At 40.1% G+C, this 16,806-nt stretch overlaps 1 protein-coding gene across 4 annotated transcripts in view; it reads left to right on the top strand.

The window, feature by feature from the left end:
* The window catches only part of ZNF236 (zinc finger protein 236), a 217,347-nt gene that overhangs the window by 82,632 nt on the left and 117,909 nt on the right, over positions 1–16,806 (top strand). For all 4 annotated transcript variants that reach the window (XM_089682363.1, XM_089682361.1, XM_089682362.1 and 1 more), the window contains exons 13-14: positions 9,836–9,980; positions 13,276–13,536. In XM_089682363.1, the coding sequence (XP_089538489.1) occupies positions 9,836–9,980; positions 13,276–13,536 (406 nt within the window). The remainder of the gene's footprint in view (positions 1–9,835; positions 9,981–13,275; positions 13,537–16,806) is intronic.

The raw sequence follows: 16,806 nt of genomic DNA, 5'->3' as shown, positions 1-16,806 counted from the left end.
CTTCACCAGAGTGAATACAGAGGGTTCACCACAAGATGTAAACCATTGGTGAGCCTCAAAAACAGGAAGGCCAGATTAGAGTTTGCCAAACGACATCTAAAAAAGCCTTCACAGTTCTGGAACAACATCCTATGGACAGATGAGACCAAGATCAACTTGTACCAGAGTGATGGGAAGAGAAGAGTATGGAGAAGGAAAGGAACTGCTCATGATCCTAAGCATACCACCTCATCAGTGAAGCATGGTGGTGGTAGTGTCATGGCGTGGGCATGTATGGCTGCCAATGGAACTGGTTCTCTTGTATTTATTGATGATGTGACTGCTGACAAAAGCAGCAGGATGAATTCTGAAGTGTTCCGGGCAATATTATCTGCTCATATTCAGCCAAATGCTTCAGAACTCATTGGACACCGCTTCACAGTGCAGATGGACAATGACCCAAAGCATACTGCAAAAGCAACCAAAGAGTTTTTTAAGGGAAAGAAGTGGAATGTTATGCAATGGCTAAGTCAATCACCTGACCTGAATCCGATTGAGCATGCATTTCACTTGCTGAAGACAAAACTGAAGGGCAAATGCCGCAAGAACAAGCAGGAACTGAAGACAGTTGCAGTAGAGGCCTGGCAGAGCATCACCAGGGATGAAACCCAGCGTCTGGTGATGTCTATGCGTTCCAGACTTCAGGCTGTAATTGACTGCAAAGGATTTGCAACCAAGTATTAAAAAGTGAAAGTTTGATTTATGATTATTATTCTGTCCCATTACTTTTGGTCCCTTAAGAAGTGGGAGGCACATATGCAAAATATTGTAATTCCAACACTGTTTACCTGATTTGGATGTAAATACCCTCAAATTAAAGCTGACAGTCTGCAGTTAAAGCACATCTTGTTCGTTTCATTTCATATCCATTGTGGTGGTGTATAGAGCCAAAAATGTTAGAATTGTGTCGATGTCCCAATATTTATGGACCTGACTGTAGCGCCAACAGTTTGCACAGCACTTTACAAAATGAAGGTAGACATTACAGTTACAATACAATTTGGTACAAGAAGAGACAGAGGGCCCTGCTTGTTAGAGCTTACAATCTAAGAGGGAGGGTTGAGTGATACAAAAGATAATAGCTGTGGGGATGAGCTGATAGAGGAAGTAAAAAGCAGGATTTTCAGGGATCATCTAAAGGTGGATAGATTAGGAGATATTGAGACAAATTGGAGTAGGGAGTTCCACAGGATGGGAGAAGCTCAGGAGAAGTCCTGGAGGCAAGCATGGGAGGAGGTGACACAGGAACTAGAGAGCAGAAGGTCTTGGAAGGATCGAAGAGAGCGGTTTGACTGATCTTTTGAGACCAGGTTGGTGAGTAGTGGGTAGAGTTGTGGATGGCTTTATAAGTTGTTGTTCGTATTTTGAATTCTATTCACTGGACGAGTGGAAGCCAGTGGAGGGATTGGCAGAGAGGTGGATGAGCCTGGCAGCAGTATTCATGATGGACTGGAGGGGGGATAGCCTATATAAAGGTAAGCCAATGAGGAAGGAGTTGCAGTAGTCGAGACGAGAGATAACCAGGGAGTGAAATAGAAGCTTTGTGGTATTATTGGATAAAATGGGGCATATTCTGGAGATGTTGTGGAGGTTGAGGCAGCATGATTTGGACAGGGATTGGATGTTGACCTGAAAGGATAGTTCAGAATCTAGGGTTACCCTTAGCACCCTGGCATGCAGGGACGGCTTGATAGTTGTGCTATTGATCTTGGCCTAGAAATCAGTGGAAGAGGCATGGGGGAGGAAATATTTTGAGCTCAGTTTTGGATAGATTACGTTTTAGGAAGTGGTGTGACATCCAGTCTGATACGTCTGTTAGTAAATCAGTGAAACGTGAGGAAACTGATGGGGTGAGCTGAGGACTAGAGAGATAGATTTGTGTGTCATCAGCATAGAAATGGTATTGGAAACCATGGGAAGCTATCAGCTGACCCAGGGAAGAATTGTAGATTGAGAATAGGAGAGGTCCAAAGACAGAACCTTGGGGGACCCCGAAGGTGAGAGGAGGACTTAGAGTTGTGACACTGAAGGTGCAGTGAGATAAGGGTAAGATTCGAACCAACGCAGAGTACAGTCACGGAGGTCAAGTAAATAGAGTTTTTTGAGGAGGAGGAGGAAGTGGTCATCTGTGTCAAAGGCAGCGGAGAGGTCCAAGAGTAAGAGTACAGAATAGTGACCGTTGGTTTTAGCTGTTATTAAGTCACTTGTGAGTTTTAGGAGTGCAGTTTCTGTGGAGTGTTGTGGGCGAAATCCAGACTGAAGGGGATTGAGAAGGTTATTCTCAATGAGGTGGCAGCTCAGCTGGTTGTAGACTAGATGTTCAAGGAGTTTGGTGGCAAAAAGGAGTAAGGAGATGGGTCTTAGGTTGCTAAGATTGGTAGAGTTCAGTGAGGCCTTTTTAAGTATGGGGGTGGCTAGTACATGTTTTAGAGGGTTGGGAAAGATACCAGTAGAAAGGGAGAGATTGAAGATATGAGTTAAAGAATGAAGGAGAGAGCCACAGGGTGACCCTAGTGTTTGCGAGGGTCCAGGGGACAGGTGATTAAGTGAGCTTTAGGAAAAGGTTTACCAACTTTCTCTATAGTAGCTGGGTTAAACAAGGGAAGTATTGATTGTGCAGGTGGACAACGAGTGTAAGGTGAGGGAGATACCTGTACAGTGATTAGCGATCTCCTGGGCAGTGAGTGAGTTAGTGGGTGGAGGTAATGAAGAATGAATAACACTCACATTCCTAGCAGTCCTCCCTCCTCCTAGGTGGAGGAGGGAGGACTGCTAGGAATGTGAGTGTTATTCCTCAATCTTTTAATAAAGGAGTCGTTTTTGAAGTACTACACTTAGAGGGTCTTTTTTTCTTGGCTCACTGGATTGGTGAGCCATTGTCCTTCAGAGATACCTTGGCTGATCAGGGGAAATAGGAGCCCCATAAGGAGATCTACTGAAGGAAGGAAGCTGCTGGCCTATATGAGTTAAGGATCCAGGGTGATCCTGCAAGCCTGTTGGCCCCTAGGGGTCACTGGGAGGAGGTGAGGAGGCAATCTAGCCGCCAAAAGGAGAAGATTTTGGCACAGTCACGAATTTGTCAATTACCACTACACATTGCATGATTATATCTATCACCAAAAGGACATTGTTTTGATTGATTTTTTGAAAGAGTGGACACTTTTTTGCACTGTTTTGGCACTATAGCACTTTATTTTTATAAAGGTTTTATTAAAACCTAGGTATTATTTTATACAGTAGGTGTGTGAGCACGGTATTTAATTTTTAGACACTTGTTATATTTATTTAGAGTGTGAACACGTGTGTTCATTACGGAACACAGTTATTTATTATAAGTTTGACACCATTTATATATTTTTTCACTATTGCTATAAAGTGTTTTATTGTATGAATTTTGATCATTTTTAGAGTTGTATTATATGAATTGGTCACATATTTTTTAGTATTTATTATGAGCGCTACACTATTTATTTATGTAATTTACACTGTTTTAGGTATCAGTTGGTGAGTGTTGGCAGCTTAAGGCTAGGTTTTACTTCCATTTATAGCGCAGGAGGACCTTTGATTATTAGTGAACTGTTGTAGACAGAAGTGCCAGGTTGGGGCAGCACAGGACTGAGATTTTGTCATAGAGACAAACTGTTGCAGAAAAAAGAAGAGAAGGGTTAAGATAGCGAAGATTTCTACTGGTAACTGTTGGATAGTTGGAAGCCAAGGAGAGAGTGAAGCTAATAAGGGAGTGATCAGAGTTGAAGAAAAGGAATGTTGATGAAGTTGCAAGGAGTGCATAGGTAGGAGAATACAAGGTCAAGGCAGTTACCATTAGAGTGAGCAGAAGCATGTGTCCATTGTTTTAGGTCAAAAGAAATGGTTAGGCTCAGTTTAGAAGCAGCGGGGGTGTTAAGGTTAATAGGGATGTTGATGTCACCGAGAATAATAGTGGGAATTTCAGAAGAGAGAAAGTAAGTTAGCCAGGCAGAGAACTCAAGGAAGCTTGATACCAGTCCAGGAGGCTGATAGATCACAGCAATTCTTAAAGAAATTAGAGAGAGTAGATGAATACAGTGAGCTTCAAATGAGGAGAGGGACAGAGAGGGAGGTGAATGAATGACCTGAAAAGTGCTTTGAGGGGATAGGAGGATTCCAACTCCACCTTCCTTTTGTCCACTACACTGGGAGAGTGAGTCCAGAGGAAACCACCATGGGAGAGGGCAGCAGGAGAGGGACAGTCAGATTCATGAAGCCAGCTTTCCGTAATTGCAAGTAGGTTAAAGGAGTTTGTGATAAAAAGGTCATGGGCAGAGGTGAGTTTGTTACAGACAGAACGGGCATTCCACAGTGCACAGGAAAAGGGGAGGCTGGTTCTAGGAAGAAGAGATATAGTAACCAGATTGTGTGGATTGTGGCCGCTATTAGAGGATAGGGGTTATAGGGTATGTTGGCCAAAGGAAAAGGATGGTGGCCCAGGATTTGGGAAAATGTCTCCAGATGTTATGAGAAGCAGAAGGGTGAGAGAGGTAATATGGGAGTATGACTTATATAGAGATTTTATTAGTATGTGGGTTCAGAATTAGTAGGAGTTAATAAGTGCAGTAATAAGGTGAAGACAGGAGTGAGGGTGATATATACAAGCTGTGGGGTATAGAAGAGGGTTAAAGGAAAGAGAGTTTGAGGAGAGAGGATACAACTGTGAGAAGGAGGAGTAGGGAGTGCATGTTACAGAGTGGTGAGATGAAGAAGCAGACTGGGTAAGAGCTGAAAAAGCTGGATGGGGAAACAGGTCACCTGTAGTCTGTATAGTATTTGGAGTTGTCTTCTGTGGTTTCTTGATTTGTGCATTCGCTGAGGTGCAATGCTCAATACATAAATCAAGATTAATACTTTATCCAAGATGATAGTTGCTAATGCTACCCCTGGCTGTGCCTCCCCTAAGGAAGGTCTAAATTTATACTGAGTTTGGTGGGGGTCTTGCCAATTAATCAATTAGGAATGCATAGTAGAGACACATGGCTAGCAGGGCAAACTTCTCACACCAAAGGAGGACTACAAGAGACAACAAAAGAGCAGGAGGGCAAAGTTGTAAAGATTAGGATCGGCTCATAAATTTTGGTTAGACAATAAGAGCCGAATAAACATCAGATTAATATGGACAGCGCTCAAGATATTGGAAGCAGCAAGAACATTGATAGTAATTAATCAGTTTCAGTTATACTGTATGTGGATTTTGAAAGCAGTATAGATTACCATATAGCAAAGCCGTGTCAATTAGCAGTCATGCATGGCATGGGAGATAGTACAGATGGATAAGTACAGATCTTCACTGTGTAGCCCTGCAGTGCACTGCACAGCATTTGCTCAAAGAAAGGCCTGGATAGGGATTGAGCATGCTCGCCACTGCCTCATTCATTTTTCTGGCTGATCATTCTCGGGGAACACAGCCATCCAGAGGAGTATGTACTCATTCAACAGAGAATCATTATATACGAATTTGTGAATGTCTGCTCACTTTCAAATATGATCTGAGAATACGAGAATATAACAAAAGAGGCACCTGCTGGCGAATCAAGAACTGTTTCATTGGAAGATGCTAAAATAAACTGGGTTCACAAAATAACTGTTTTAATTTGAACTAGAAACCCCTTTAAAGTGCATTCATGGAGTATTTTCTTTTTCATATCTAACCACATGCCGTAACTGCCAGTTATCAAGCATAAGGGCAGGACCATGCTGCTCTGATAAAAAGAACGTTAAGACCATTTAGCATTTATCATCAGTTAGACTGAAAGTAAATATTAGAAAGTCCAGTTGTCAGGAATATACTCTTTCTTCTCTTCCAAGGAAGTCAATTATCTGTAGATGTGAGTGTAATGATTTGGTTAGAAGATGGGCTTATCTGAACTTGCGTGATGCTTTTTCCTTTGCATAAAATTTTGACAAAAGTATAGCACAGTTCCAAATTTTTAAATTGTGAAAGTGGGTGTGGAGAGAAGGTCCCCTGCTCCATGTCACAAGGAGCGGGCGGATTTGGGGGATGAGGTAGTGCAGCCTGACCATGTTACACCCTAAATACCAGTGCAACATGTTAAGAAAGATTAAATTTATCCTTTCATTGATTACATACCAGACTTGCATTTCACACCTTAGCATACATATTCTTATATATTTTTTTACATTTTCCTCTGTACTATACATTCCAAAGTAGATACTGTACATTTGTGTAGTCTCAGACCTTTTCACGGTCAAGACTTCACAATTGCCTGGAAAATGTTATGGGATTTTATAGCCAAAATTGTTTAAGTTGTAGATAGAGTAAGGAAGAGTTAAATTTCCTGTCAGTTATTATTTTTTGCTGTCTATGTACCATTTAAGGAAATTTGCCTTCACTTTTTTGGATGAAATGGGAAGCTAGTAGAAATCTCCTACATTGAGTGGAATTCCCTCTTAGACAGTTGACCCCAGGAGCATTTGTCCACATTGAAAGATTTTCCATTACCTCTTATAAAGCTCTATAATGTTGGATTTCCATTCACTTTCTTTCTTGGTGACAATTTGCAAATAGAGGGATGAATCCCCCAAATGGGGCCACAGACACCAATAAAAACCTGACAGAGGGTCAAAGGCCTCATTCACACAGGTGCATAGACCGGTGCCTCCGTGCAGAGGGTTGTGTTCATGCACCTGGGGAGTGTCAGGTGCTGTATGCAGTTAGCCTGTCAAAATCAGATTATCCACATCCAGAGGTGTGTATCCGTCCTTGTACAGATGTGAACTCACACACGTGCGGGAAGGTCCATACAGCTGCTGTGTCTTTCAGGCTGTCATTGTTTTTGACAGCCTGGCTGCATGCAGCTGCCAGGAACATCTGTCATTTCCCCAGGCACATAAACACAACCATCTGCACAGAGGTACCTGTCTATGCGCCCATGTGAATGAAGCCTAACTCTTCTCCACTCTTTCAAAAACTAGAAAAAAAAAACAAGTTTCCTTAGAGGTACTGTTTAACAGCAGGCACAGGAAATATTACAATAGGGTCATTCTTAATGAATAAATACTTTAGGTTTTAGATGGAAATTCAGAGGTAGAATTATTATTTTCTAATTTGATTTACTACTGATGAAAACATGTTCCTTAAAGTGGTCACATATACCCACTGAACTGACAAGCCTCAGGCGATACACAGAGATTAAACAATTCCTCCTATATAAGTTGTGCCTGTTTATCTGCAGCCTATCTTCTCTTCTGCTACATGAACACTAAGCAGTTTGCTCCATTTTGTTTCTGTGCCTGGTAAGCACAGGTGCAGCATCCAGCTCCATTTCATGCAGCCTGTAAAAGTCTATGGCAGGCTGCAATATGCTGCAGCTGAATAGGGCTGAACAGTGTATTGAGTGGTACTCATGTTTAGGGCCCTATGCATTCAGGAACGTATAAATAAACAGCGCAAATTTAGATAATTAATCAATATAATAAATCATTAAAATAAGTGCATAAATTATTCGTGTTTCCCCTTAATAATAAACAAAAACACCCAAAAGTCCATGTGCTGAAGACATAATTAAATTGTAGAAATAAAAAATAATATAATGAAAGTGCCAACTTCTTTTCTTCAAAAAATATTTTCACCTTCCACCAGTGCACACACCAACATTGAATACACTCACCAGAACTTGGTGAGTAAAAGACCTTTTAAGGAATTTTAGGGATCCTAAACCCTCTTTGGTGCCACGCTAGGGAAAATCTTCACCCTCCGAATAGACTCCACCATCCAACCAAAAGAAAAAAACTCACATAGCATAATATTGTCACACCATAGTAACTTATTCCAAATAGAGATTAAGGCCACTCACATGTTAATCACTTGCTAAAGGCATGTTTATTATGTATAACAGGCTTCAGTTCCAGCAGATATACAACCTTTTCCTTCCAGGACTCTCACATCCACAATGGAACAAGGACAAAACTCCTCTTAGACCAAACAATGAACCAAGATGGCCGCTGGAACGCACCGCTCCGCGTGCGTTCCACTCACCGGAAATGACGTCAGGCGCATAGAGTGTGGACCGGAAATGCGTCAACGCGTTTCGCCCCTCCCATAGGGCGTTATCATGACCAAGGTCTTGATAACGCCCTATGGGAGGGGCGAAACGCGTTGACGCATTTCCGGTCCACACTCTATGCGCCTGACGTCATTTCCGGTGAGTGGAACGCACGCGGAGCGGTGCTTTCCAGCGGCCATCTTGGTTCATTGTTTGGTCTAAGAGGAGTTTTGTCCTTGTTCCATTGTGGATGTGAGAGTCCTGGAAGGAAAAGGTTGTATATCTGCTGGAACTGATGCCTGTTATACATATTAAACATGCCTTTAGCAAGTGATTAACATGTGAGTGGCCTTAATCTCTATTTGGAATAAGTTACTATGGTGTGACAATATTATGCTATGTGAGTTTTTTCTTTTGGTTGGATGGTGGAGTCTATTCGGAGGGTGAAGATTTTCCCTAGCGTGGCACCAAAGAGGGTTTAGGATCCCTAAAATTCCTTAAAAGGTCTTTTACTCACCAAGTTCTGGTGAGTGTATTCAATGTTGGTGTGTGCACTGGTGGAAGGTGAAAATATTTTTTGAAGAAAAGAAGTTGGCACTTTCATTATATTATTTTTTATTTCTACAATTTAATTATGTCTTCAGCACATGGACTTTTGGGTGTTTTTGTTTATTATTAAGGGGAAACACGAATAATTTATGCACTTATTTTAATGATTTATTATATTGATTAATTATCTAAATTTGCGCTGTTTATTTATATTTATATTGTTTGTGTTTTCACGATTGGCACAGCAGCATTTTTAGAGTGTTATTTGGAAAACTTTGGCGCAGGAATAAGTTTTTTTGTTTAAACAATTCAGGAACGTATGCCCAGAATACCTGTGTTGAAGGAAGATGACACACATACAGCGATAACATGATTACCACTCAGTACACCATTCAGTCCCCGCCAGCCGCTGCCTATATCAAACCTGCAATGGACTTTGACAGGCTGCAGGCAGCAGGGTAGGATGCCGAAACTGTGCCTTCTGGCATACTAAAACTCTGAGATTGAGCGCAAATGAGCTAAACACCTAATGTGCAAGTAGCTTAAAAGGGAGACCCATTAGCAGAATATAAGGCCGATTCACAAAGCAGCATTAGTTCTTTTTATATGAATTAATTATTTTTTCTAAAAATAGTTTTCAAAATGTTCAGAAGAAGTTGCTTAGTGGGGTGCTGTCCAAATTGTGGAAAAATATGGAGGGAAACTTAGAAAGAGGCGTCAGTCAATCTAATTTTCTTCACTTTTAGTTGTTTTAGTTGGATTACATGACAATCAATGTTTGTCCCCAGCCCTATCCTGAGAGCTGATACTCTACCCTGTTAGCCGTCTCCCTGAGAGCTTATACTTCACCCTGTTGCAACCTAGTTTGTGTTCCTGTATTGAACTCTAATAGTGTACTCCTGTCATTGTTTGTTTTTAAACCCAAAATACTCCATTCACAAGAATTCTAGGCACCTGCAGGTACCAACTGGTTTCATTGACATTAGAATTTTCCCCTAACCTTGGCCCCTAAGGTGTGCAAATCCATTGTTCTAAAAATACAGCAGAGTATGGCCTACATTGTGTACCAGCTTTCATGCGCACCCCAATTGTCCTGCTGGATGCAAGATGTGCAAATAGTCTAGAGTCTAGGTATAGACTATATTTAATTTTTGTGTTTGTTTATGTATTATTTAATATTGCCATACTAAAATTGTATTTTTCCTTTAAAGGTCTTATCCAGCCAATCCCTCGGAACAGTCAGTTTTTTCAAAGCTATTTTATTAATAGTTACACACATGAAGTTGATCGACCATACAAGTGTTACTATTGTCAACGTGCCTATAAGAAATCCTGCCACTTAAAACAGCATATCAGGTTATATTATTATTATTATTATTATATTACAGGATTTATATAGAGCTAACAGTTCACACAGCATTTTACAATCTACTATGGAAATGCTGATAATGGCTATTTGTAACTGTTTATACGACAGCAGTTGTCTGTGTTTTGCTGTCAGCAGCTTTATGGATATCTTAAAGGAGGATTTACCAGGGACAACCTTTTATGTGACCTATCCGAATAGTATATTACTATATTTTTTAAATATATTACTATATTTAAAAAAAAATTAAATGTGTGTGTGTGTATGTATGTATGTATGTGTGTGTATGTATATATATATATATATATATATATATATATATATATATATATAGTTTTATTATACATATAACACCTTGGATATTTTGTGATATATTTAAACACTGTTCTTACACAGCAGTCTTGATAGGGAACAGAACGCAGTTTCTGTGGAGCAAGGTTTGTTCTTCTTGAACCGTTGTATTTGCATAAACATAACCTAAGAGCAACTTAAGGGTTTATATGTTTTAATAGTTACTCATGCAGTAGAAAACATTAAAATGTACACAATAGCATGATACAATAAGCAACAGATTGCACCATTGTATACGCTTTCATCACTTAGGGATCTAGTACCAGACCCTTTCCTCCCATTATGTAAAATTTAAATGATGTTTCTTTTTTGAAAGAATAGCAGTTGCCACTTGGGTTGTCACTTATTACCTACCACATTCTTAAAATTATCCGTGTTCTATAGAAGTTTCTTTCTTCTATTTATAAAGCTAAATTTCAGGTATGGCTATTTATACATGTGCCAAACCTGTCCGCTCTCCATGGAAGCTGGAAATTGGTGTAGTAGACACCACCAATGTAGTGATAGCTGGCTTCCAGGTCCTGTGCCAAGCAGCAGCCCTGCTTCTTAGTGAACATGGGAGGTAGCTTGCTTGGCACAGGCTCCATCTAGAGAACACTTTGCATTTTCTCAATAAATGCAAAGAATTCTTGATTGGAGAAGCAGGGTAGTGACATCACCATCTCCACCTCATTCAATCACTGAGAAAATGCAAAGTACTCTCTCAATGGTGCACAGGAAATGGAAGCCAGTGGAAATCATGGTAGTAGTGGTGCCTACTACAGTGATTTCCATCTGCCACAGGGATTGGCAAGTTATGGCACATGCATTATTACATTAGTCCAAGCTGGACTAATGTAACTATGCAAAAATAGTCATACCTAGAACTTAGCTTTAAAATGTTATTTCATCTTTACTGAAGAAAAGGTAAAGGGAAACTAACACCACATGTCTAGTTTCCGTACCACTGGACTGGCTGCATGGGCACTGACAGCTCAGCGCATCCCCAGATGTAAATATAGCTGGGACCGGAGGGGGTGGGGGTGGAGAGGGTGTACGTCATTAGTTTTCACATTTTACATTTTTTTAGTGACCTAACTTACCTATAATAAAGTTTGTCTCGCACCATGAAGGCAGCTGTATCCTGGAGAAATCTTCACTGCAGGGATACCGGTCCTCTTTCTGGCTCTGAATTTCCAGTGTTGCAGTGGTTAATTGCTTTAGATCTCTCACCTCTCATCCATCCATCTTTAGTTTCTTTCACTGCATTGATCATGTTCTCTGCATTGGGGAGTCTGATGAATGACAGAATTCTCTCCCCCAGTCAGAGATCGTGTTATGAAAGAACATTTTCCATCTGAGGAGGGGGCGGGAACATTTACCATTGATATCAGCCTGGAGACCCAAATCTATTAACCATTGGAGTGCCAGAAGTCCAGAGCCAGGAAAAGGATGGACATCCATGTAGTTAAGATTTCTCCTGGATCCAGCTGCCAGCATGACATGGGACATATTTTATTACAGGTACTGAAAGTTAGGTAACTAAAACTTTAGGAATAAAAATCATTATTAGCTAAACATAAGCTTTGAACTTCCTGTCTGCCTTTATTGGACCTCCTTATATCTGTGGGTCAAAATATTATGTATAAAGGGTAAAAAAACTGTTAAAGAATAAGTTCACCTTTTGCAACATGTTACATCCATATTTAGGGTGTAACATGTTATGAAAGGACCAGCCACTGCCCCCCCCCTCCAACCCCCCATTGTAACAGCTAGTGGGGGATCTTCTTCCCCAAATAGCTGTCACAATTTAAAAAAAAAAGTCGTGGTGCAGGGCTCTGCCCACCCAACTGTATCACTCATTTACAGTATTTTATGAATGGGAAAACTACAAGTTCCCACAGTCACTGAGGCTGTAAAATAATCTATAAACTAGAAATGTTTGCTTCTGATCTTGCTACAATAAAATGCATTTGTTAATATGGATGACAAATGCAAAAATAATATGCAGTGTGAAAGTGACACATTCCCGAAACCTAAAGTTTAGAAGTTTTTAAGAAGCTAGGAGTGGGGTAATTGGGTAGAATAATTACTTCTATCAAGTTTTCTTGCTGCCTCTGGCACTGCTGGGGGGATTTAATCTCTTTTACTGTCCATGTAGCAACAGGACAAAAAGTGAGGGTAGCGGCGGTTAATGGGACAGCAATTCACAGACGTATTCATTTTACTGAAAAAAAGTTTTGTTCAAGTTTGTGTCCCAGAGAAAAGATTTCCTATTTCTTATCATGACAGGAAATCTTACTGGGCACAGAAAACGTAAATAGAGCAGGATGGGTTCTAAAGCCTAGTACACGAAATCAGAAAAAATACAGATTTCAAAGCAATTGTACAATAAACTGATCATTAGTACACAGCTTTCATGTGAAATTATTTGAAGGGTTAAGCACGAACATTTCTCTTGTACGATACCATATCGCAGGATTTTTGTTTCATTAGTACAGTTTTCATCCGAAGACACAATACAAATACATTACATCACTTCCGAATTTTTATTTTGTCGTAGAAGAATTTTCGTAACTTTCGTAACCTCTTCTCTTATGATATGAGATTAGCATGCAAAAAAAGGGCGATCATTTGTCCGATATTCTCATTATGTGTACTCTTTCCCAATGTGTCCAAAACTGAACATCTGTATTGTAGTATCCACCCATTCGTTGGGTAAATGGGAAACACCTATCATCCATGTTTGTATTGTAATATGTATTGTCCAATTCTGTATTTGATCAATTTTCTACCGAGAGTTTCATGTTTAGGAAGGACAGACTTTGCGCAATTTACTAACATATCTGAACCTTCCCCAGTGTCTTCCCAAAGTACAAAATGATTTTGCTAGTTAGAGACAACTTTACATAATTGTGTTTCTTTTTAAATATTTTTGCTTTTTCTTTAACATAGGTCTCACACTGGTGAAAAGCCCTTTAAGTGTACTCAATGTGGAAGAGGTTTTGCGTCCTCTGGAGTCTTAAAAGCACATGTTAGAACTCATACTGGATTGAGGTCCCACAAGTGCCCTGTATGTAATGGAGCTTTTACAACTGGTGGCAGTCTCAGGCGTCACATGGGCATTCATAATGATATGCGGCCATACATGTGTCCTTATTGTCAGAAAACATTTAAGACTTCCATAAACTGCAAAAAACACATGAAAACCCACAGGTAAATGAGACATTTTCAAATGTTTGTGTATACACACTTGTAGTTTGCTGAACTCAAGTACAAGAGTTTGTATTATGTTGAAAAGATTTTTTATATGTGCTTTCATGTAGTTTTAAAATGCATTGAGATTTTATCAATTAGCATAACCATTGTCTGTAGATGAAACTGTAGGACTATAAAGTTAAATGGATATACAAGTAAGAATTGAAAATGAAGCCTCTGGATACATACAGGGACCATACAAACAAAAATTAAGTGCAGTGCACACTAGTGTTGAAACTAGTGTGTTCATTTTGTTTGGTTGCTTTATTTGTGTTTAGAATATCACAAAAAGTGCTGACATAGCTTACACTTATTGAGTTCATATATTTGGGCTTTTTAGCGCAGGAGGATTTTTTTTGTATATTACAAGGGGCATAGCCTATCTGCTCAGGTCTTCAGTTTCCCTTCCAGACGTTGATGTGCTGCACCGGTTCATCCCAGTCCCTTTACCACAATTGCAGTGTTTACTTGCTAGTAGTAGTAGTGGGAGGGGCGGGCAGGGTGCTGTATATACAGTAGCCTTCAGAAATCTTGCTACAGTGCTCCTCTCAAAAGCCATCAGCCCCGAGGGCTGGCTCTGAAGATAAGTTTTGCAGATATTAAAATACCTTGATGGGTGGGTGGGGGCATCAGTCTGGAGGAGTGGGTAATCCCAGGCAGATTGCATTTGCATGCAGACTGCCTTAGGTAATGCACATATGTTGTTGCACCTTCATGATTGAAAGAATTGAAATGCAATGAATGAAAGGTGCAGCGCAAGGAGAGTCAGGCTGAGGAGGCAAGAGCTAGCTGATGGTCTACATCCTTTAGACAGAAAATGTGGCAGGCCCTATTTGACTTGCTGCAGTTTCTAATACACACTGTAAAAAGCTTACAGTGTGCAGTGACATCAGAGTACGCATTTTCACTACATGGAAGAGCCTGTTTAATCTTGCTGGACTTGAAGGTAAGGCTGGAGTTCAACTGTAACCTATGTAAAGTTTGAGATAGGTTGGCTGTTAGCAAGCAGTCTGACCGCTGAAAATTACTTTGAAGTAGTTGCAAACCTCAGACATGAAACATGAACAAAGCATATCCCTCTATGGTATGTACTTGTCTCAATTAAGTGCAGCACTAAGTGATATCTGTTGCTTTGTTCCTCTACTTTTTGCATGAGTCACTTCTGACAGGATTTCCCGTCATCGAGAAAAATAAAGTGGGGAGGGATCTCCAGCACACAGTTTGCTCCTCCGCCCTGTTCCTGTGTGCTGTGTGAAGGGGATGTGTCCCTTCAACCAGGTCTTCTCACTGAGCTCTGCAGTGTGTAATTTCGGCTCTCCATCCCATGTTTTCTGACAGTTCAGACAAGCTTTATAGAATAGATGTAGACAAGAGAAGACTGCAGATAGACAGGTACAACTGTAGGAGGATTTGATTAATCTCTGTGTATTACCTGAGGCCAATCACTTCACTGAGTATATGTAAGGATTTACAACCACTTTAGGTGCTCAACACATTCTTGCTGTTTTGTATATTGTGTGAGAATTACACAAAACCGAGCTCCAGGTTTTCTGCAAGGTAATGGCACTAATAATAAAAATATTAATGTTGCGGTATGTATAAAAAGTTTAAGAAACATAAATACATGTAATAAATGTGAAAAGTACCATAAACATAATAAGTGAACAAATTAGTGTATGTAGACAGTGATATATATATATATATATATATATATATATATATATATATATATATATATAGTCCATGTAGAGGGCAAAAAAGTCCACATGAATAATAAACTCCGCAATTATTTGTGAAACAGATTCTCGTTCTTTAAATGTTATGTTGTTAATGTAAATCCTTTTTCATCCAATTAATCACCAACATGTGCACACCACCACCATGTGAATAAATGGAGGCTTACCAGATGAAAAGACCCCTTAACTATAGGGGGTCAATTCCAGCTTTCGGTAGATAGATTATCTTCCAGACTTCCATAACTTGTCAGGACCCAAGATCTCTCAAATCATGTCAGGACCCAAAATCCACATCAGTAAGTCATCCCTGTTGCGGTGTCAGGATAGTGTCATGGAAAATAAAGCATGTCTCTCATGCAATATGATCAATGTACCTTTATTCGCGCAAATAAAATCCTACTTACAAGTTTAGGAGAAATAAAAGCATTAAAAAAAAGCTTCCAAAATGGGCGACAGCGCAATGACGTCAGAGGGAGGCTCCGCCTGACGCGTTACGTCATCAGAAGACGTCTTCTGGGGCTAGAGAGCCGCCCTCTGTGACCGCACATAAATAGGAAAACCAAGCCTAAATTTGGAACACAACCAACCTTAATCATATACAGGTACCGGAAGATGTCATGTCCAGGACCAACTCTCAACATGATATACATACCATTCCAGTTATGGCACTAATATTTAAAGTAAAATAAAAAACATACTTAATTGCACCTTGCCAGTTCGCAGAACTTTGCATTTTGACTTTGCAGTATTTCTAAAGTTCTGAAGTTATTGTAGGCCAATGAAAAGTCCTGTTGTATTTCCTTTTTGCTAAATATGCAGTAATGCATCAGTGTAAAGTAAACTACCATGTTTTCACTGGTATTTTTTGATAGGCATTAAATGCTCTTGAGTTTTTTCCATGACAGAAGCCATATTTTTCTTCCCTTGACGCCCTTTACTGCATATTCACTGTCGGTACATTTGCACTGCAGCAGAGTTTGTTTGGCTTAAAGTGTTGGTAAACCCACAACAGTAAAATCAGTCTGTATATGCAGTAAAGCATGCTTGTTATACCCACTGTGGAACCTAGAGGGTTATTCCTCTGCATTGTGTAAAACCGCTGTTTGATCCTGTCTTCTCTGATCCGCCCTCTTCTTCCAGTGTCCCCCTCTTATCTCCTGATAAGACATATCGTGTGGAGTCACTCTGTACATGCTCAGTTTGGTGTGTACTGCTAAAGAGTTTTATTCTTTCTTGGGAGAGTGCATGTGATCAGCACAGGGCCAATCAGCACTGTCCAGACAGAGTTCAGGGGTTCTCCATCCTCCTAGAGCAAAATGAAAACTTCTCCTACAAGCTTTAACATGTGCTTGGCTGAAGACTGATAGAAGTCACAAGACTAACTGCTGATGAGAAAAGGTATTTAACAGTTTATATATACTAAAATAATTGCACTTCCAGCGAATGCAGGGTCCTGGGTTTAGTAAAACTTTAAAGAGATGCCCCTTCCTCT

This window comes from Staurois parvus, unplaced genomic scaffold (assembly GCF_062004578.1).
Source record: "Staurois parvus isolate SC_StPar_1 unplaced genomic scaffold, SC_StPar_1.0 ptg000287l, whole genome shotgun sequence".
In the NCBI taxonomy this organism is placed as follows: domain Eukaryota; kingdom Metazoa; phylum Chordata; class Amphibia; order Anura; family Ranidae; genus Staurois; species Staurois parvus.
The sequence above is the reverse complement of the archived record's forward strand: the minus strand, read 5'-3'. Positions and strand labels throughout refer to the sequence as shown.